This window comes from Rhinoraja longicauda, chromosome 12 (genome assembly GCF_053455715.1).
Source record: "Rhinoraja longicauda isolate Sanriku21f chromosome 12, sRhiLon1.1, whole genome shotgun sequence".
Lineage (NCBI taxonomy): Eukaryota > Metazoa > Chordata > Chondrichthyes > Rajiformes > Arhynchobatidae > Rhinoraja > Rhinoraja longicauda.
The window spans coordinates 35,414,968-35,438,150 of NC_135964.1; the positions used below are offsets into that span (position 1 = coordinate 35,414,968).

Sequence of the window (23,183 nt, forward strand, 5' to 3'; positions counted from 1 at the left end):
GATCCACTGGGGATAGTATCAAGCAGCAAATTAGGGATGCGTGTAGCAAAGGTACTACGGTTATCATGGGTGACTTTAATCTACATATAGATTGGGCCAACCAAATTGGTAACAGTGCTGAGGAGGAGGATTTGCTGGAATGTATACTGGATGGGTTTTTAAACCAATATGTAGAGGAACCGACTAGAGGGCAGGCCATCCTAGACTGGATATTGTATAATGAGGAAGGATTAGTTAGCGATCTTGTTATGCAAGGCCCATTGGACAACAGTGACCATAATATGGTGGAATTTTGCATTAGGATGGAGAGTGAAACAGTTAATTCAGAGACTAGGTTCCTGAACTTAAATAAAGGAGAAATTTGAAGGAATTGGCTAGGATAGATGGGCAAATTATACTTAAAGGGTTGATGGTGGAGATGCAATGGCAAAGATTTAAAGACCGCAAGGATGAACTCCAGAAACTGTTCATCCCTGTCTGACAAAAAAAACTGGGAAGGCAGCTCAACCGTGGCTGACGAGGGAAGTCAAGGATGGTGTTAAATCCAAGGAAGAGGCACATAAATTGGCCAGAAGAAGCAGCAAACCAGATGACTGGGAGAAATTTAGAACTCAACAGAGGAGGACAAAGGGGTAAATTAAGTGGTGGGAAAAAGAGCATGAAAGAAAGCTTGTGGGGAATATAAAAATTGACTAAACGTTTCTTTATGTAAAAAGGAAGATTAGTGAAGTCGAATGTAGGTCCCTTACAGTCAGAGACATGTGAATTTATAATGGGAAGCAAGGAAATGGCAGAACAGTTAAATTAGTACTTTGGTTCTGTCTGCACTCAGGAAGACACAATCTCCCGGAAATACTAGGGGACTGAGGATCTAGTGGGAGGGAGGAACTGAAGGGAATCCACATTGGTCAGAAAATGGTGTTGGGTAAACTGTTGGGACTGAAGGCAGGTAAATCACCAGGGCCTGATTGGCTGCATCCCTGAATACTTAAGAAGGTGGCCCCCCGAAAAATGGTGGATGCATTGGTGATCATTTTCCAATGTTCTCTCGACTCTGGATCAGTTGTCGACTGGAGGGTAGCCAATGTACCCCACTTGTTAAGAAAGGAAGGAGAGGGAAATCAGGGAATTATAGACCAGTTAGCCTTACATTGATAGTGGGGAAGATGCTGGAATCGATTATTAAAGATATCATAGCAGCGCATTTGGAAAGCAGTGACGGGATTGGTCAAAGTCAGCATCGATTTATGAAGGGGAAATCATGCTTGACTAATCTTTTGGAATTTTTTGATAATGTAACAAGTAGAATGGATAAAGGAGAGCCAGTGGATGTGGTGTATCTGGACTTTCAAAAAGCCTTTGACAAGGTACCACACAAGAGATTAGTGTGCAAAATTAGAGCAGATGATATTGGGGGTAGGATAGGGAACTGGTTGGCAGACAGGAAGCAAAGAGTAGAAATTAACGGGTCCTTTTCAGAATGGCAAGTAGTGACTAGTGGGGTGCCACTAGTCTCAGTGCTGGAACCCCAGTTGTTTACAATATATATTAACGATTTAGGTGACGGAATTATTTGTAACATCTTTAAGTTTGTGGATGACACAAAGCTGGGTGGCTGTGTGAGCTGCGAGGAGGATGCTATGAGGCTGCAGGGTGACTTGGATAGGTTGGGTGAGTGGGCAGAAGCATGGCAGATGCAGTATAATGTGGATAAATGTGAGGTTATCCACTGGTGGCAAGAACAGGAAGGCAGATTATTATCTGAATGGTGTCAGATTAGGAGAAGGGGAGGTGCAATGAGACCTGGGTGTGCTTGTACATCAGTCACTAAAAGTAAACATGCAGATACAGCAGGCAGTGAAGAAAGCTAATGGCATGTTGTCCTCCATTGCGAGAGGATTTGAACTTAGGAGCAAGGTGGTCCTACTGCAGTTGTACAGGGCCCTGGTGAGACCATACCTGGAGTCTTGTGTGCAATTTTGGTCTCCTAATTTGAGGAAGGACATAATTGCTATTGAGGGAGTGCAGTGTAGGTTCACCAGGTTAATTCCCTGGATGGCGGGACTGACATATGATGAAAGAATGGGTCGACTGGGCTTGTATTTGCTGGAATTTAGAAGGATGAGAGGGGATCTTATAATAAAAACATATAAAATTCTTAGAGGATTGGACAGGGTAGATGCAGGAAAAATGTTCCCGATGTCGGGGGAATCCAGAACCAGGGATCACAGTTTAAGAATAAGGGGTGGGCCATTTAGGACTGAGATGAGGAAAAACCTTTTCACCCAGAGAGTTGTGAATCTTTGGAATTCTCTGCCACAGAAGGCAGTGCAAGCCAATTCACTGGATGTTTTCAAGTGAGAGTTAGATTTAGCTCTTCGGGCAAAGGGAATCAAGGGATATGGGGAAAAAGCCGGAACGGGGTACTGATTTTAGATGATCAGCCATGGTCATATTGAATGGCGGTGCTGGCTCGAACATAGAAACTATTTTCCATGTTTCTATGATTGTTATTGTGTATAGTCTTTTCTTTAACTGGATAGCGTGCAAACAAAAGCCTTTCACTGGACCTCAGTATATGTGACAATAATAAACTAAACTAAATCTATGTGATTAATCTATGTTCTTCCTTCAATAATAATTAATATAACAGGAAAATATCCCAAAGCACTTAAATGAAATGTTAATCAAACAGAAATGAATGTGGGAGTGTGTTCGCTTAGAGGCATATTAGAGTCATGGAGTGATACAGTGTGGAAAAAGGCCCTTCAGCCCAACTTGCCCACATGTCCCTGTGACATTAGTCCTGCTTGCACTTGGTCCATATCCCTCCAAACCTGTCCTATCCATGTACCTGTGTCTAACTGTTTCTTTAACATTGGGATAGTACCAGCCTCAACTCCCTCATCTGGCAGCTTGTTCCATACATCCACCACCCTTTTGTGTGAAAAAGTTACCCCCAGATTCCTATTAAATCTTTTCCCCTTCACCTTGAACCTATGTCCTCTGGTCCTCGATTCCCCTACTCCCGGCAAGAGACTCTGTGCATATACCCAATCTACTCCCCTCATGATCCAAGGAATAGAGACCCAACCTACTCAACCTATCCCGATAGCCCTCACCCTCTAGTCCTGGCAACATCCTCGTAAATCTTCTCTGAACCCTTTCAAGCTTGACAATATCTTTCCTATAACATGGTGCCCAGAACTACACACAATATTCTAAATGTGGTCTCACCAACGTCTTATACAACTGCAACATGACTTCCCAACTTAGATACTCAATACTCTGACCGATGAAGATCAATGTACCAAAAGCCTTTTTGACCACCTTGTCTACCTGCGTCGACCTTCAAGGACCCATGCACCTGCACTCCCTCTGCTCTACCACACTCCCCTGAGGCCTACCATTCACTATGTAGGCCTTGCCCTTGTAAGATGTCCCAAAATGCAACACCTCACAATTCTCGGTATTAAATTCCATCAACCATTCCTTAGCCCACCTGGCCAATCGATCCAGATCCTGCTGCAATCTTTCACAACCATCTTCATTATCTGCAAAACCACTCGCTTTTGTATCATCAGCAAACTTGCTAATCTTGCCCTGCATGTTCTCATCCAAATCATTAATGTAGATGCCGAACAGTAACGGGCCCAGCACCGAACCCTGAGGCACACCACGAGTCACAGACCTCCAGTCTGAGAAGCGACCTTCCACCATCACCCTCTGCTTCCTTCCATGGAGCCAATTTGCTATCCATTCAGCTATCTCTCCTTGGATCCCATGCGGTCTAATCTCAAGAGCAGCCTACCATGCAGAATCTTGTCAAATGCCTTACTGAAATCCATGTATACAACATCTACAGTTCTGCCCTTATCGACCTTTTTGGTTACATCTTCAAAAAATCAATCAGATTTGTGAGACACGACCTCCCACGTTAAAAAAAAATGCCGACTATCCCTAATCAGCCCTTGCCTGTCCAAATGCCTGTACAACCTATCCCGCATAATACTCTCTAGTAACTTTCCAACTACAAATGTTAAGCTCACCGGCCTTTAGTTCCCAGGATTTTCTCTGCAGCCCTTCTTGAAAAGAGGAACAGCATTTGCCACTCTCCAGTCTTCCGGTACTTCTCCTGTGTTTAAGGATGACTCGTAAATTTCAACCGGGGCCCCCGCAATTTCCTCTTTGCTTTCCCACAATGTTCTCGGATATATCTGATCAGGCCCTGCCGATTTGTCTACCTTCATACACGATAGTACCTTCAGTACTTCTTCGACGGTAACACTGACTGCTCTCAAGGCACTTCCATTGACTGCCCCAAGTTCCTCTGTCCTACTTACTGTCTTTCTCATCAGTAAATACCGAGGAGGAATACCTATTGAGGACCTTGCCCATCTCCTGTGGCTCCACGCAGAGGTTCCTGCTTTGATTCCTGTGAGGTCCCACTCTCTCTCCAGATACCCTTTTCCCCCTTAAGTATTTATAAAATCTTTTGGGAATTATAAAATCCACTAGACTGAATTGTTCATTTGTGAACATGCACAAACTGCAACAAAACATGGAAGAATTATATTCAAGGATGGGAAAGATACCAGAATTAGGAAAATATAGTTATCTTGAAGAATTATTAGATGGCAGATATTACAAAGAAGATACGCAAGAGACTGCATTTGAAAATTGGGAAGAGAATTCAAAAATCGAGGTGTTGCAGACAGTGAGGAAGGATGTCGAAGTATACAGTGGGATATAGATCAACGACATAGATGGGCTGAAAAATGGTAGGTGCTATTTAATCTGAGCAAGTGTGTGGTGTTGTGCTTTGGGAGGTTGAATGTAAGGGGAACATAAACATAGCACAAAAAGTAAGGAAATTTGTGTTTGGTAGATTATTTCTTTGTTGTAACAATGCTTCTTGGCAATAAATCTTATACCGTTGGAAAGTCTGTTTATTTCCCTTTTAAATGGTGCCACATCTGTAAGGAACATGCATTTGTGGGATGAGCAGCAGAGCTGAGTATATGGGTTGCGCCCATGAAAAATCTGCCAAATCTTCTCTGCCAATGCCAAACAGCTTATTCTGCCATTGACTCTTGTTCGGTGTTGTTTGGTGGATTGGATGATTGAAGTCTGAAGAAACAAGACATATTGGCAATTTAACAATTTATTCATTTAATAAACAGGAGCCTCAGTAGCGTGTGGAAGAACCATACACAGCCACAACAGCCTGGCACCTCCTCCTCATGCTGGTCACCAGCCTGGTCACACACTGTTGTGGGATGGCATCCCATTCTTCAACCAGCATTTGTCGCAAGTCAGCCAACGTGGTTGTGTTGGTCACTCTGGCACGAACAGCACGCCCAAGCTGATCCCACAAGTGTTCAATAGGGTTGAGGTCAGGACTGCTGGCAGGCCATTCCATCCTCTCCACTCCCAAATTCTGGAGGTAGTCTCTGAGAAACCCTGCTCTGTGGGGGCGAGCATTGTCATCTTGGAGGATAGAGTTCGGTCCCAGACTGTGGAGATGATGTGGGATTGCCACTGGTGGCAGAATCTCATCTCGATATCTCTCTGCATTGAGATTGCCTCCAATGATGACAAGCCTCGTTTTTCCAGTGAGGGAGATCCCGCCCCACACCATCACACTGCCTCCACCAAAATATGTTACTCTATCGGTGCAGCAATCAGCATAGCGTTCTCCGCGTCTTCTCCACACTTTGACCCTATGATCCAACTGCCGTAGGCAGAATCTGGACATCGCTGAACATAACGTTCCTCCACATGTTCAGGTTCCAGTGCACGTGTTGCCGACACCAGCGCAAACGGGCCTGACGGTGAAGGGCAGTCATGGCAGGCCTCCTGGCAGCCCTATGAGACCGGAGATCGGCTGCGTGCAGTCTGTTCCGAATTGTCTGGGCAGAGAGCCGTCGGCCATATCGTCCTGCAAACCTTGACTGCAAATCTGTAGAAGACAGCCTACGGTTCCTAAGTGCTGACAGGGTGAGGAAACGGTCTTCTTCGGGTGTCGTCTTCTTGGGACGCCCACTTCGCGGCCTGTCTCTGACATCCCCCGTTATATGGAACTTGGCCTTCACTTTGGAGATGGTACTAGGGCTCACTCCAAATAATGCCGCAACTTGGTTTTGCGGAACACCAGCTTGAAGTTGCCCTATCGCACGGGCCCTATCCAGATCAGTCAAACGTGGCATGCCGATTCTTGGAGCAGACACCTACTGACCACTGCAGCAGGGCCCATGCTCACAGATGCTGCCAATCAGGTGCCAGTCAGGCACCTGATTGTCAGCACCTGGGGGTACCAGAAGCTCAAAACAAGAGTCAATAGCAACAGCAGAATAAGCTGTTTGGCATTGGCAGAGAAGATTTGGCAAATTTTTCATGGGCGCAACCCATATACTCAGCTCTGCTTCTCATCCCACAAATCCATGTTCCTTACAAATGTGGCACCATTTAAAAGGGAAATAAACAGGCTTTCCAACGGTATAAGATTTATTGCCAAGAAGCATTGTTACAACAAAGAAATAATCTACCAAACACAAATTTCCTTACTTTTTGTGCTATGTTTATATGGTTGATGGCAGGGCCCTTAACAGCTTTGATGTGCAGTGGGATCTTGGGCTCCAGGTTTATAGCTTCCTGAAAGTGGCAACGCGAATAAAAAGAATTGTAAAGGGGGCTTATTGTATAGGTACAAAATGTTGGAGTAACTCAGCAGGACAGGCAGCATCTCTGGATGGAAGGAATGGGTGATGTTTTTGGTCAAAACCCTTCTTCAGATTGGTATAATATGCTGGTATTGTATGCTTGCCCTCATTGGTCAGGGCATTAAATATATGAGTCAGACGGGTCATGATGCAGCTCTGTAAGAATTTGGTTAGGCTGTAATTTGAGCATTGCATGAATGGTTACTCGATTACAGGAAGGGCGTGGAGGCTTTGTAGAGGGAGCAGAAGAAGTTTGCCAGAATGCTGCCTGGATTAGAGAGCTTTGCTACAAGAAGAGTTTGGACAAACTTGGATTGTTTTCTTTGTAACGCCAAAGGGATTGAGGGGAGATAGAATAGTCAGATAGTCATATCCATTTTCCCACGTTGGTAATGTGAAATACTAGAGGATATAGCTTTAAGGTGAGAGGGGAAAAGTTTAAGGGAGATGTGTAGGGCAATTTGTATTTACAAGGTGGTGGTTACCTGGAATTCGCTGGCAGGGGTAGTGGTGGAGGCAGATGCAACAGTGGCATTTAAGAGGCTTTTATATAGGAATGTGGATATGCAGAGAATGGAAAGAAATGGATCGTGTGCAGGCAATTTTGTATCATGTTCAGCAGGGACATTGTAGGCTGGAGGGCCTGTCCTGTACTGTTCTATATTCTGTTAACTAAGCAATAGTGCAGTCCTGCAAGCACAAGTATTGTGGTGTAATAAGCTTGGCGTGAAGGCATGGATAGTAGAGGTTTTGGTGACCTTAAGTTCATGCAGTGTTTATAAGGCAGATTGTTGAGCAGTGTAAATCAATGGAGCGTCTTTGTTCCCTCTACATTGGTCCAAAGGCAAATATTCAAAGACAAAATTTGCAATTATTTTGAATAAGTTCTCATTATTCTAATATAAACAAAGTAAATTCCTTCTGCAATATTTTATGGTTTGAGGAAAGTTGTGAGATAGTTTTATTTTTGTACTTCAGAGAAAGACTCGCATAGTACAGAGTCCACATCCTCCTTCACCCACCACAACAATGCCCGAACCTGACATCAGTAGTGCCCAGGGACCTCAAGATGCTGCCAGTATTCCTTGTACGACTCCATCAGTATTGTCCACAGGTATACATTTCTGTTCATTTCTAATAAATAGGGGGCGGGCAGGAAAATAGTCTTAATCACTTAACAATTAGGATATTGTGTTGCAAGACTGACCAAGTTATAATGCTGTAATTCCTCCAGTTAAAATATACTTTACTCCTTACTTTAAATTCACAATGTTATGTAATTTCAATGCAGTGAATCGCATAGCTTTATTGTGCATTACGCAATGTTATGGCTTGATCATTTAAATGACTGAAATCTAATAAGTTGCTTAATTTAAACAATAGTAAGTCAGAAGTAAATGGTAGATTTGTGATAGATCTCTGGTTATTTTGATAATTTTAAGATATTTGGACTGGTTGACCTGCAAGTCTTGGAGTATTGCAAGTTTAATATCTGGCTGACTTCCAGCCTTTGAACAATAACCATTTCATAATTCTGAGTTTAATGCTAAATCAGTTCATTCTTCTAAAGGTTCATTGAAGTTACATAAAAGTGCAAAAAAGTACGCAAATCTATTGTTCCTGATGCCATTATTACATACAGTAGAAACACACATTGTTTAATTGTTTAACTGTAACAACTTAAGTTTACATTTTTATATTTAACAGTGGCTGTTTTGTTACAGTGTGTGTGTATGTTAACAAACATGGAAACTGTGGACCACATTTGAATAAAAAAAAAGTTCAGCAGCTTCCAGATCACTTTGGGCCTGGCCCTGTGCCGATAGTGCTTCAACAGGCTGTACAGGGCTGTGTTGATTGTGCTTACCAAGCAAAAACAGTCTTCACATTTTTAAAGTCAGGACATCATGGAGGAGAAGCAATAACTGGTGAGCATGAATTCAGCTACCTTTGTCTTTTCATTACATTCATTTTAAAAAGTCAGTCAGAGGTATAAATATATCTTTTTTAATGTAATTTAATAAAAAGCATTAAAATGTTTGTACATTTCAAAAAAGTAGACAATTTACCGTGAATTTCTGTTGTACATTTCCATGGTTTTGATTGCCAATTGCTATTGTAATGCTTTTGAACTGCAGTAAAAAAAATAGGGAGGCCATTGTAATCTTGTAGCAACTTAAAATAGTAATCCCTGAATGAATTGAGATTGCTTTTTCGCATTCCCAAAATGGAAGCATTTGCAGAAATCTGATGAGATTTTTTCCCCCAGTATAGATAGCTGTAAGGAATAGCAAGGAATGCTGATGATCCATTGTTGACATATAATCAGAAGTCCATCTGGCAAAATTCTGTATGGGCATTTGGCAACAATCTTTTAAACATGATTAAATCACAAGAATTTCAGAAGAAAATCTACATTTAAATTCTTTACTTTTTTTGATACATTTTAAATGCAAATTCATTTTTAAGCAATTGAGTTAACTTGTGATGGTGATGTCTTACTGACAGGCTGTGAAATGTTGTTAAAAGATGTTGATCATTTTTCAATAAATTATTATAGAATCAGAAATTCGTTATACAAAAGATTATTTGGTCTGTATGGTAGTGACAGCCGAAGCCATACTGTACAGGGTAGTCTCATTTTTGTAGTTTATCCAAACACTTCATGTGATAAGTATTTCTGCCTTGAATACATTGTATTAAGAAGTGTTTATTATCTTCAATATCCTTTGGAGAAGAAAAAAAATCTTGACTTTTAATTCTTCTGCCAGTTGCTTTAAATTTATCTTCTCTGGTACTCACTTCTCCATTAATTTATCTACTTTATCAAGGTCCATTATAATTACAAAATTAAATCTTCCCTCGGTTCCAGAAAAACATAACTAGTGTATCTGATCTTTGCTCATGGCTAAACCTCTCCAGGCCCAGTGCAGTGCTGCACTCTGCTTGACCAGTGTTTTATACATTAATAGTACCTCCTTGCTCCTGTTTTACATGCCTTAGCTAACAAAGGAAAGTAATTTGTCTAGGAAAAAAACTGCAGATGCTGGTTTAAACCGAAGATAGTAACAAAATGCTGGAGTCACTCAGTGGGTCAGGCAGCATCTCTGGAGAGAAGGAATGGGTGACGTTTCGGGTCGAGACCCTTCAGCCTGAAACATCACCCATTCCTTCTCTCCCGAGATGCTGCCTAACCCGCTGAGTTACTCCAGCATTTTGTGTCTACCTTCAAAGTAATTTGTCTGCGTACTTAAACTTGTCATCTAACTTCAGGGACATGCATTCTCATTCTTTTATCCTGTTCAAATCGATTGCTTTCTACTCCGTTCTCCACTACACCACCAGTTCAAATCATTGTCAATAAAAAGCAATGGAATGAAAATTAAAGCCAGTCTGAAAAAGGGTTCCAACCCGAAATGGCACCTATTTTCTCAGGAAATGCTGCCTGACCCACTGAGTTACTCCAGCATTTTGTGTATACCCCTGAAAATGTTTATCCATTTACTTAAAAAGCCCATCAATTATATACTTTTGTGTACATTTGTGTAAAAGTTCAGAAAATAAATCCTTTTGCATCACTGAGATTTGCATTCCTCTTCAATTAAATGTAATATATCAGATAATATTTTACTTGTGTAGTCTCTTTCTATTTGTGAAACCTCCTGATTATCTGGCTCTGTAGGCATGAGGCTGAACAGAGGTTCTGCTCAATGCTGCAATTAATATTTATTGTAAATCATCTGAAGTCATATTCTCCTGATATGGCACAGTGGTAAATGTGACTGCTTCACAGCTCCAGCAACCTGGAATCAATCCTGCCCTCCATTGTAGTCTCTCTGGACTTTGTATGTTCTCCCTGAAAAATCCTTGGTTTTGGCACGGACTACAAGAGACACAAATAGAAATAATGTTTCCTTATTGCTATGTACTGAAATGTTTTGTATTGAACACTTAAAGCATGTTTTTTTTGTAGCCTCATTTGATGGAGAGAAGCACACAGTGAAGCTTCCATCTGTAAATAGTGTTTCTTTCGTGTTACGATTTCTGGAAAAACTCTGTTACAGTCTGCAGTGCGAGAACCTCTTTAGCAGCCAACCTTTCAGCCCGTATATAGGAAATGCACATAGTCCAACAGAATATGAGAGAGTAAAACCAGGTAAGGAGCGTTTAATTTAAATTTGTGTTCCAAACATAACTACACATTAGAATTTTAAATTCCAGCAGGAGATTTTACAAAATTTGCAAAATAGTATGTCTGGCACTTAAATTGAGTTTTAGTGAAGTTAAATATCAAATATAGTGAAATCTGGATAAGGAAATTGAATTAGATGTACTAATAGTAATGAACTGCCTATTGTTGGAAGCTAAATTTTCTTATTTCATTTTCAACAATGGGTGAAAGTGAAGAAAATTGGACCTTAGATTTTACTTCATGTGCTCAATATTCTAGGAAGATAAGACAATAGTTTGATAACTAATTTCTTAAAAGAAATGTTGCCATTCCCAATGGCGCATTGCCTTGTTTAGATCATAAATTATTGGAAGTTGTCCATGAGTGCTCTCATTTTGGTTAGTATATTGTGCCTGTGAACAAACAAGCTTTGGGTCTATTTTGAACTGTCATGAACAGCTTTAAAGTGCTGAAATGTATTAGTATGTTGATGTCTGTGCCAAACATGATGCCAAATTAAACTAATCCCTTCAGCCTGCATATGATTTATGTCCCTCCATGCCCTGCATATTCATGTGTCTAGTAAATGCCTCTTAAATGCCACTGTCATATCTGCTTCCACCACACCCCTGACATATGTTCCAAGCACCTACTACACTCCGCAAACAAATAACCTTAGCCTGCACATCACCTTTAAACTTTCTCCCTCTCACCGTAAAGCTTTGCCCTGTAGTCTTGTCATTTCCATCCTGGGGAAAATGATTCTGACTGTGCCTCTCATAATTTTATAAACTTTTATGTCTTCCCTCAATCTCTGCCGTTTCAGAGAAAACTATCCGAGTTTGTCCAAACTCTCCTTTTAACTAATACCCTCTAATCCAGGCAGCATCCAGTTATCCTCTTCCTTGGCATCCTTCCTGTAACTGGGGACTAGAACTGCACACAATATTCCAAATGCAACCTAACCAAATTCCTATAAAGTTGCAAGTTGCAAATGTGGACTTCTTTATAGAAGTCCAATGGTTCAAAAGTTGACTTCCTAACTCTTGTACTCAATACCCTGACTGATGAAGATAACCATATGCCTTCTTTACCACTCCATCTACTTGTGTTGCTACTTTCATGGAGCCAAAATGTTGTTGACTACAGGGCCAGGTTTTGCAACATTCTAAAAATGTTTTGGCAATTAACAAAAATAGTCTTAAACAAGTTGAACATTTTAAAAGATCCGATTTAACTAGTTATTTTTATGAAGATTTAAAACATAAATCATGTAAAGGTCTTTTTAAATTAACAAACTCTCCCTTTGAGGAATCATGGCTTACTCCATTTCTGGTCTAGTATAGCTCCATAAATAGTAGTGAGATAGATCAACTTATTGTATCAGTCATACAGCATGGAAATGGGCCCTTCAGCCCAACCTGTTTCTGCTGACCAAGATGCTGCATCTGTGCTAGTCCCACCTACGTTTAGCCCATATCCCACAAAACGTTACCGATTCAAGAACCTGAACAAATGATTTTTAAATGTTGTTATAGTATCTGCCTTAACTACCTTCCTCTGGGTAAAAAATTTGATAGATCAAATTCGTTCACCCCTTCATGATTTTGTCCACCTCTACAAGATTCACTTAGCCAATCCAGTGACTGCCTTTCCAATCTGCTGCTGCTCCAGCACTGAAATATACTTACTTCGCCATACCAACTGCGTCCCTTTTGAAATCTCCGACCGCTCCTCCGATAATGGAATACACTCACTCCGCCAAGCCAATGGCTCCCTCTTAATCTCCTGCTGAAATCTTAATCTCCAACACTGAAATAATCATTCAACTTCTCTTTCATATTGAACACTTGTGTTGAATTTAGCTTTAAAACATAGCCTGTGGCTTCAACTATCACTTGACAACAGCATGCATTTTTTCCAATATTCAAATGTACAAGGAAAATTCAAACCTGCTGACAATTTTGTGAAATTATTTTAAAATGTGGTATGAGTCTGTAGAAACTGCATTAATATTTGAAAAGTAAGTGAACTGTTGAGACATGGGAAGTTTTTGCTTGTAACGGTTTGATGTAATTTTAATCATTGGAATAACAAATGTACCAAAAATATTAAGTCGCGGTCATCATATTTAGCATGCAATGTGAATTTAAACCTATCCAGTGCTTCTCCATTTCAGGTCTGTTTTGCAAAAAAACTTGCCTAGATGTTAAATTTGATCTTTGAAAAATGATTTTCTTTAAAAAAAATGTTTTGATGTGAAAAATAACAGAATTCTATACCCCAAACCAATTGCCATGTTAAACTACCTCGTGTCCCCACCCACTCATAATTCAAGTGTGGTCAGTTACAAAACAGCCTCCTATGTCACAAAGATGTATTTGTTTATTTTAATAGACCAAAATGCTCTTTTTGTCAGAAATCTTTTTTCTCCAATTACATTCTGTAAGTGAACAATGATTGGAATGGACTCCGTTTACTTAAAGCTAAATAGGAGAATATTATTTTTGCATAATAATACTTTTGAAGTTTTATTTGTGCGCAATTTGATTGGTTCAATTAACTAGAGATGCAGCATGGAGATTCAATACAAGAGAATTGAATGTGCCACACCCTTTTAAGTATCTCTTGCCAATTAATGTTACATGAATTAAAGCTCTTATGTTGAAACAAGAGTTACACAAAATTAACATCACAATTATCAATCAATACAGTTGGCTGCAATTTAGAAATGAGGACCAGACCACGTTAAAGCTTTTAAATTGGAACCGGATTAATTGTTTGTTCAAGGTAGAAGTTAGATGACTCGTCATATTGATTTTTTTTTAATTCTACACTAGTGGTTAACCAGGCTGAGATTTAGTATTCTGTTGAAAATAATGGTGCGACTACTCTAATGTATTCATGACAATACTGCAATCACTGGGCGGCACGGACTTGGAGGGCCGAAAAAAGGCCTGTTTCCGGCTGTATGTATATGATATGATATGATAATTCTTTCCTTTAGCCAAAGAAGAGATGTCAGATTCAGCTACACTAAGCAGAGGTTTAAAACGATTTCCACAAGAATCTCCACCATACACTGCTCCCATCTCTCCAAAACTTCCTAGAGCAGAATCTCATCCTTCAGAAGGTACTATGCAGTTTACTGAAGGTGATCCACTAATTGCTGAATATGAATTGTATTTAGTTCATAGAACAATATTAACTGGAATACAAAATAATATGTTTATCCTGAAGATATTTTTCCCATTTTATTTGCTGCTTTGATTACTATAGTAATGGAAGTTGTCCTCCTGGAAGAGATACATACAAGAGCATAAGTTCTTCTGGTATTGCATCTATTTCTTCTAGTTGGTAACATTGCAATCGATATGATTCCATTTTTCACCATATGTAATAATTTGCAAACAGAAGCGATGGTGGCTGAAGTTAATGTTAATTCTGTCCTTCTCTTCATTTACCTTGATTTACTGCATATGAATCAGAAAGGAATCAACTTAAGTCATCATTCCAATATTAGTTTCTCTGAAACTGATAATACAAGAATCCATATTAAGTCTCATAATAATGGAGAAGAAATCAGAGTTATAACTTAGCTCAAAATATGCATATTGCTGCTTGCTGTTTAATTATCGTCTTGCTTGGTTTGGCTAACTCTAATCATATTAGAAATATAGTATGCTCCACTTAGAAATATAGTAGTTTAGAAAGGTAAGGCAGAAAGTATTTGATGATCAGTTATCTTTGTGTAACTTGTTTTATCAATTTGTATTTGAAAGTTTAAATGAAAAGTTTCAAGTTATTAGGTGGCCTTTAAACATAATAGATTTTGTTTAAAGTCCAGATTAAACAAATAGATACAACGCAATAATTGCTGTAAATATTGAAGCTGAAATATTGATTTCCACTTGTATACATGTGTACATATAAATATTTATCTAATTGTAAACTCCAAGTATTTCACTTATTCAGTGTTGCCTTTTGTGCCAGTGCACTACTTTGGACTGTATCTTTTTAAAAGTTTAAAAAAGTAAACCTGGTTGTTTCCATGAGTGCTTAGAAACCTGTATGTTTGTGTCAATGGAGACATAAGAGACCGCAGATGTTGGAATCTTGCACAGAAAACAGAGTGCTGGAGGAACTCAGAAAAGCCAGGCAGCATCTGTGGAGAGAAATGGACAGACAAAATTGTGGGCGTGGACTTCTTCAGGTGTTTTGAGTCTCGAATTGAAACATCTTACGTCCATTTTGCTCCACAGATGGTGCCAGGCCTGCACAGTTCCTCCAGTGTTTGTTTTTTTTTGCTTTTTCTATCAATTATTTCATCTTCATCCTCTTCACAAGACATTGAGAGGGTGAGTACAGTCAAAGACAGCAAAAGTTAGCCTCGATCTCGTGCAGCTTCATCAACTATAGTATGCCTGACAGCATGCAGATACGAAAACTAGTCATTGACACCCCGCACAAATTGTAGCATGCACGAGTGCTTTCTAGTAGAATCAACCCAGTGTACTGGGATAGGAGATTCGTAAGCATGTCAGTGACAACGAATGCCATGTGTTATGACTGCAGGTAAATCTGTAGTAATATTCATACTTAGGATAGGACGATCCAGCCCATTATGTTGTACAAATGAGTCATTTTTTGACAAATTGGAAGGAAGAGGGGCTCCACACAGTCTCCCTAGGACAGCTGGCCTTATTAAACTGCCTGGATTGTTCCAAGACAACACCTGAGAAATCATGTGCACAATATTATAGCTGAAGGGTTCTGTTATAGGGTAAAGTAAGGAAAAGTCAGAGGGGCACCATATAGTCTCCCTGAAACAGGACAGCTGGACCTTATTAAATGCTTGGCTTGTCCAAATACAGCAACAAAGATGTTGTGCAGTAATGTCATTCACTTTGTTTTTCCCTGCAGCTTTTAAGTGAGAGTTTAAAGTTAGTTTGTGGAACTGCTAGGTAGTGGTTCAATTGACAAAATGAGTATTGAGCAGGCTTATGACTGAGGCCATCTGTTCCACATGAATCTGGGGGCCCAAATCTCTGTGATCTGGCAGCAACTCTAGTGTCACAGCTTCATGGTTTGTGAATTGCTGCAGAGCATATGTGATTTGCACTGACATTACAAAATGCTGTGGCACCTTATTTGCTGAGACATAAGCTATTGTGGGGTTATTTTGAGTAATTTGTCCATTCTGCATTTATGGAGTCTCGGAAGATTTGGATAACACATGGTCCGTTTGCACCCATCTGGTGATTATGAATGACAGAATTTCTTTCGGATGCTTGGAAAATATTCTTATCGTCCTATATGTTGCCCTATTAATTGGCATAAATAATTGCTTTTGGAATGTTCCATCTAACCAATGTGGATGAAATGTTAAATTAATTTTGTTGACCGGAATTGTTTGCTTTTTTCATCTGTCACACTTCAAGTTGAATTTATTGACATCTGCATTAATATTGTGCGGGTGTGTGTAATATATATATATTTTTTTTCTGTGTGTGCCATGCAGGTTTTAGATATATATATATATATATATATATATACTAGACCAAGTGGACTCTTTGGCCCAAACCTCTCCTGCATTGGTGCAGCACCCTCTCCTTCCCCCCTCCCCCCCCTTCTCCTCCCCGCCCACTCCATCCCCCTCAAACCCCCTTATACCCCTCCCTCCCTAGGAGATAGATTTAAACTTTAAAATGTGAATAACTTTAAAAATATAACACTGATTTCAATTAAACTTCCATTAACACCTAAGGGACGCCGGCGAGTAAGGTGGGCTTAAAATTGTCGCGCTATCGTGTACCGTTTTGGCTGTAGTTCAGGAACAAACAAACAAACAAACGAGAGTTTTAGTATATAGATAGATATATAAAAATAAAGATAGATATAGATATATGTGCCTTTAACACCATTATACCATCCAAGCGTATCACCAGTCTCACGGGACTTGGAGTCAGCACTCATCTCTGCGCATGGATCCTCGACTTCCTGACCAACAAACCACAATCAGTGAGGTTAGGGGACAAATTATCCTCGACAATAATCCTCAACATTGGTGCTCTGCAAGGATGCGTTCTCAGCCCCCTTTACTCCTTGTACACCCATACCTGTGCAGCTATGTACAAATCTAATTCAAATTTTAAATTAGCAGATGACACTGTTGTGGACCGGATATCAAATACTGATGAGATGGAGTACCGGAAGGAGATTGAGAACCTGGTGTCGGGATAATAACATTTCTTTCACTGTCAGCAAGACAAAGGAGATAAATGATTCACTGCAAGAAGCCAAGCGTACACATACATCGGTTTGCATTGATGGTGCCAAAGTAGAGATGGTGCCGAATTCCTCGGAGTCAATATCACTAACTTCTGCAGGCTTAGGAAGTTCGGCATGTCCCCAACAGCTCTCACCAACATCTACAGTTGCGCCATAGAAAGCATTTTATCAGGATGCATCACAGCTTAGTTTGGGATCAGCTCCATCCAAGACTGCAAGAAATTGCAGCGAATTGTAGACGTAGTCCGGACCATCACACAAACCAACCTCCCTTCCATTGACTCCATTTATACTTCACGCTGCCTCGACGAGGCCAGCAACATAATCAAGGACGAGTTTCACCCTGCCCACTCCCTCTTCTCCTCTCTCCCATCGGGCAAATGGTTTAGAAGTGTGAAAACGCACACCTCCAGATTCAGGGACAGTTTCTTCCCAGCTGTTATCAGGCAACTGCATTATCCTACCACAACTAGAGAGCAATCCTGAACTACTATATACCTCATTGGTGACCCTCGGACTATCTTTGATCGAACTTTACTGGCTTTTCCTTGCATTAAACCGTATTCCCTCATCGTGTATCTGTCCACTGTAAATGGCTCGCTAGTAATCATGTTTTGTCTTTCCGCTGACTGGTTAGCATGCAACAAAAGTTTTTCAATGTTCCTCGGTACACGTGACAATAAATAATAAAAACCAGCTAGAAAGAGATATACATAATTACAGATATTGATAGATATATATATATCAGTCTGAAGAAGGGTCTGTACCCGAAACGTCACCCATTCCTTCTCTCCTGAGATGCTGCCTGACCTGCTGAGTTACTCCAGCATTTTGTGAATAAATACCTTCGATTTGTACCAGCATCTTTGTACGAGATCTGGGTGTCCTAGTGCATCAGTCAATGAAAGGAAGCAGGCAGGTACAGCAGGCAGTGAATAAAGCCAATGGAATGTTGGCCTTCATAACAAGAGGAGTTGAGTATAGGAGCAAAGAGGTCCTTCTACAGTTGTACCGGGCCCTGGTGAGACCGCACCTGGAGTACTGTGTTCAGTTTTGGTCTCCAAATTTGAGGAAGGATATTCTTGCTATGGAGGGCGTGCAGCGTAGGTTTACTAGGTTAATTCCCGGAATGGCGGGACTGTCGTATGTTGAAAGGCTGGAGCGATTGGGCTTTTATACACTGGAATTTAGAAGGATGATGGGGGATCTTATTGAAACATATAAGATAATTAGGGGATTGGACACATTAGAGGCAGGAAACATGTTCCCAATGTTGGGGGAGTCCAGAACAAGGGGCCACAGTTTAAGAATAAGGGGTAGGCCATTTAGAACGGAGATGAGGAAGAACTTTTTCAGTCAGAGAGTGGTGAAGGTGTGGAATTCTCTGCCTCAGAAGGCAGTGGAGGCCAGTTCGTTGGATGCTTTCAAGAGAGAGCTGGATAGAGCTCTTAAGGATAGCGGAGTGAGGGGGTATGGGGAGAAGGCAGGAAGGGGGTACTGATTGACAGTGATCAGCCATGATCGCATTGAATGGCGGTGCTGGCTCGAAGGGCTGAATGGCCTACTCCTGCACCTATTGTCTATTATCTGGAGTTATTTTCTTATACGATATATATATATATATACATAACTATATATAGATAGAAATAGAGATATACATAGCTATAGAGGAGTTGTTGGCGCAGGAGGCAGGGATTTAAAAACATAGAAAAAAGGTGCAGGAGGAGGCCATTCGGCCCTTCGAGCCAGCACCGCCATTCATTGTGGTCATGGCTGATCATCCACAATCAGTAACCTGTGCCCAACTTCTCCCAATATCCCTTGATTCCACTAGCCTTCTAAACTCCAGTGAATACAAGCCTTTTCAATCTTTCCTCATATGACAGTCCCGCCATCCCAGGGATCAATCTTGTGAACCTACGCTGTACTGCCTCAATTACAAGGGTGTCCTTCTTTAAATTAGGAGACCAAAACTGTGCACAATACTCCAGATGTGGCCTTACCAGGGCCCTATACAACTGCAGAAGAACCTATTTACTCCTATGATGAAAGAATGGGTCAACTGGGATTGAATTTATTGGAATTTAGAAGGATGAGAGGGGATCTTATAGAAACATATAAAAATCTTAAAGGATTGGTCAGGGTAGATGCAGGAAATATGTTCCTGATGTTGGGGGAGTCCAGAACCAGATCACAGTTTTAGAATAAGGGGTAAGCCATTTAGGACTGAGATGAGGAAAAACTTCTTCACCCAGAGAGTTGTGAATCTGTGGAATTGCAGTCGGCTCCAAGATTGCTGGAGTTGCGGACTGTGAGGTGGACTGTCAATGTACGCAGTGGGGGGACGTACATCAGCTGTGTGTTGTTCTTTGGGGAGGTCAAATGTAAGGGAAAAGTATACAGTTAATGGCAATACCCTTAACAGCATTGATGTACAGAGGGATCTTGGGGTCCAAGTCCATATATCCCTGAAAGTGGCAACACAAGTAGATCGAATGATAAAGAATCAATATAGTATGCTTAACTTCATCAGTCAGAGCATTGAGTATGAGTTAGAAAGACATGATGCAGCTTTATAGGATTTTGGTTGGGCTATATTGCATGCAGTTCTGGTTGCCCACATTACAGAAGGATGTGGAGGCTTTGGAGAGGGTGCAGAAGAGGTTTACCAGAATGCTGCCTGGATTAGAGGATGTAAATTATAAGGAGCGGTTGGACAGATTGAATTGTTTACTCTGGAATGCCAAAGGTTGAGAGGAGATCTGATAGAAGTATACAAGAATGAGAGGCACAGATATGGTAGACAGTGAGACCCTTTTTTGCAGGGTGGAAAATGTCAAGGACCAGAGGGCATAGCTTTAAGGTGAGAGGAACAAAGTTTAAAGGATGGATATGTGGAAAGTTTTTGCACAAAGGGTGGTAGCTGCAAGGATTACCAGGTGTGGTTGTGGAGGCAGATATGATAGAAGTGTTCTTAGAATTTTTTTAGATAAGTACATGGATGTGCAGGGAATGCAAGGATAGAGATCATGTGCAGGAAGTTGGGGTTAGTTTATCTTGGCGTCAAGTTGGGCACAGACATTGTGAGCTTAAGGACCTGTTCTTGTGCTGGATTTTTCTGTTCTATGTACGGTGATGTTCAGGTACAATGAAAATCTTATTTGCAGCAGTATCACCAGTGCGCAAACACACAAAACATAAAGTAAAAAGAAAAAGATTGTGCAAAACACAATGAGAATACAAGTACATGGTAGTTCAAGAGATGGTGTAATGTAAGGGTTAAATAGACTGAGCTAAAATTGAGTTGTCAGCTAAATTTGCAGCATCGCATTTCAAACCCTGCTTGGGAAAACAAGGTAGATGTTTTTGAAGTATGCTTGGGCTAATTCAAAGAAACCAATAGATCATACAGTTAGTGGCAATAGAACCAATAGACCCCTGCGAGGTCACTGAGATTAGCTTTGCTTTCCCGGAGACATCCAAGACTAGCTCGGTGTCTGATAGGACACATAACTCACACCATTACGCAACCAAGGAGGATAGCTAGTTTGACGCAAACACCTTTTGTTAGAGATAAAATTATTATATAAATACATGCTTCTACCATGAGAGCATGAGCTTCATCTTCGGGGAGAGAAAAGAGTTTCATCAAGGAGAGAGAGAGAGAGAGAGGTGTGTCGGTGCCAGTTAGTGCAGACAGGAGACTCGGAATACGCAGAGGGGTGTAAGAGTTATTTTGTATTGTTTCTTTATTGATAGTGTTTCTGTGTTTTACTTGTGTTTGCTTTAATAAATAGTTATTCGTGCTCTTCACCATGTGCTTCCTCCATTCATTGATCTGAATCCTTGAATCCTGCATATATTTCATTAAAGATGATTCCTGGTGTGTTCTGTTGCTGAGATAGGATTAGGGTTATGCAAGTCTGTTTAAGAATCTGATGCATGTAAGAAAGTAGCTATTCCTGTAAAGAGGGGTGTGAGGCTTTAGGCTTCTGTACCTCCTGCGCAATGGTAGCAGCGAGAAGGGATGGCACGGACGGTAGGGATCCTTGATGATAGATGCCACCGTCTAGAGACTAAGCTAAGTCATCCACTCTCTGCAGCCTCTTGTTTCTGTGCATTGGAATTGACATGCAAGGCCATGTTGCAATCATAGAACAGAACAGCACAACATTTCTTGTTTTCAAGCTTTTGAATCTTTTGCCCAGTGGGATAGAAGAGGGAATGACGGGCGTGAGTGGTCCTTGATTATGTTGGTTGTTTAACAACACATTATGAAGTAACCCATGCTGCAAATTATTTCTGCTAAACTTTTTTTCTTCTCAGTGGAACCAAATCTCCGGTGCCTTCCAATGCGAGCTTAATGATGACATTGTCAGATAAATGATGGTTTTCTGATTGAAAAATTAATGCCAGCTTATTGCTTAATGTGAGAAAATCATTTCTAATGTTGAACAATCATTCCATGAATCTTTATAAAATGGAAAATAACAGCCTAATTTTGTTTAAAGGAAATCACAAAGATATTTACACAGATATGCTCAGTTATACAAACAGCACATGTACAATTTGAGATGGTAATTTAAAAAAGCTTATTTCTAAAGCATGAATTATTATAGCATTTAGCTATAATCATCATTTTATTTATACCTTTTGTAGAAACATTACCTGCGGAAGATAATGTTACACCAAAGGAACACAAATATTCAGAGACCTTGGATTCTGCTAAACCACCTAGCCCCTCTCAACGAAATTCAAGTGAATATCGTAACTCAGGAAATAAACTTGTTTTCAGAAATTCTGTTGTACCATCCTGTTCTACCTCAAACTCTACATCTACTTTACGAAGGGTGGCTTCAAACTCAACAGCAAATAATGGTTACTACGATGTTAACAGAGCCCGAATGCAAAGGAGAATAGAAGGTAAGTAATTAAGTATTGCAACATGCTTTTTCTTGACAGCTTATTTGGTGTCAGCTGTGTAAGCATATTCTTTGTGACGCAAGTATTGCATAGTTAAAGCAATGAAAAGAAAATATGATGGGATGAATGGGTATTTCCAGGTTGCATTTTGAAGTGGTTGTTTTCCTTTCGGTCAGTGGCATTGTGCAGTTACACTAAAGAAGAATTGGTGGTCTTCATCACAGTGCTTTTACATGCCTTCAATCTTAAAACCTCAATTTTTCAATGTAGTAATAGACAAGATAGATTTTGCACAGTATTACTTGCATTTGTATAGAAAGTGCTCAAAATTAATTGAAACATTAATTCCATTTCACTCTGCAGATATAATCTGAAGTGCTGAGTATATAAAACATTTTCTGTTGCAATTTGAAATTTCCAACATCAGTTTTTGTATTTCAATTGCTTTTGTGTTATTGATCAAGACTTGCACTGACCCACATTAGAAAAGGTTTTCAAAAGGCAGAATTTAAAAAGGATCTTGAAAAGCAAAAACATTTGGGGAAAGATGTCCATAGCATCGTGCTTAGGCAACTCTTAACCACAGAGTTGAGTTGATCAGTGATTTGATGTGGGGAGAAAACCTAATGGGGTGGTTTAAGTAATTTTATTTGAAACATTTGTTAATGTTAAACAGGTGATCTAAAGTTATTTAAATAAATAAAATCTAACTTTGGTTGTATTCTATGTATAAATCGAACAAGATTTAATTCAGAGGAGAGCAGATTATGTAATCCAACCGTTTATAATGAATAGGATTTTCAATCACAATGCTATTTATAATAACAATAAAGCATACTAGAAATGCTCAGTGGGTCATGCAGCATCTGTGGGAAAAAATGGGCAGACATTGTGGGTCAGGTCCTTCAAACTGATGGAGTAGTGGGCAGATAGCTGATCGAAAGGTGAGTGAGGGCAAGATGAGGGGCAGGAGCTAGCAAGTGATGGGTGAATCTAGATAAAGAGGGAGTTGATTGTGGGGGAATGGGAATATAATAACCAAAGCTGGGGGTGATAAGTTGAGGAAATAAAATGGT

At 40.3% G+C, this 23,183-nt stretch overlaps 1 protein-coding gene across 1 annotated transcript in view; it reads left to right on the forward strand.

Annotated features, from left to right (window-relative positions):
- The window catches only part of LOC144598899 (sex comb on midleg-like protein 2), a 99,106-nt gene that overhangs the window by 72,974 nt on the left and 2,949 nt on the right, over positions 1-23,183 (forward strand). The window contains 5 exon segments of the mRNA XM_078409471.1: positions 7,701-7,836; positions 8,447-8,650; positions 10,696-10,878; positions 13,901-14,047; positions 21,844-22,107. Of these exon segments, the coding sequence (XP_078265597.1) occupies positions 7,701-7,836; positions 8,447-8,650; positions 10,696-10,878; positions 13,901-14,047; positions 21,844-22,107 (934 nt within the window).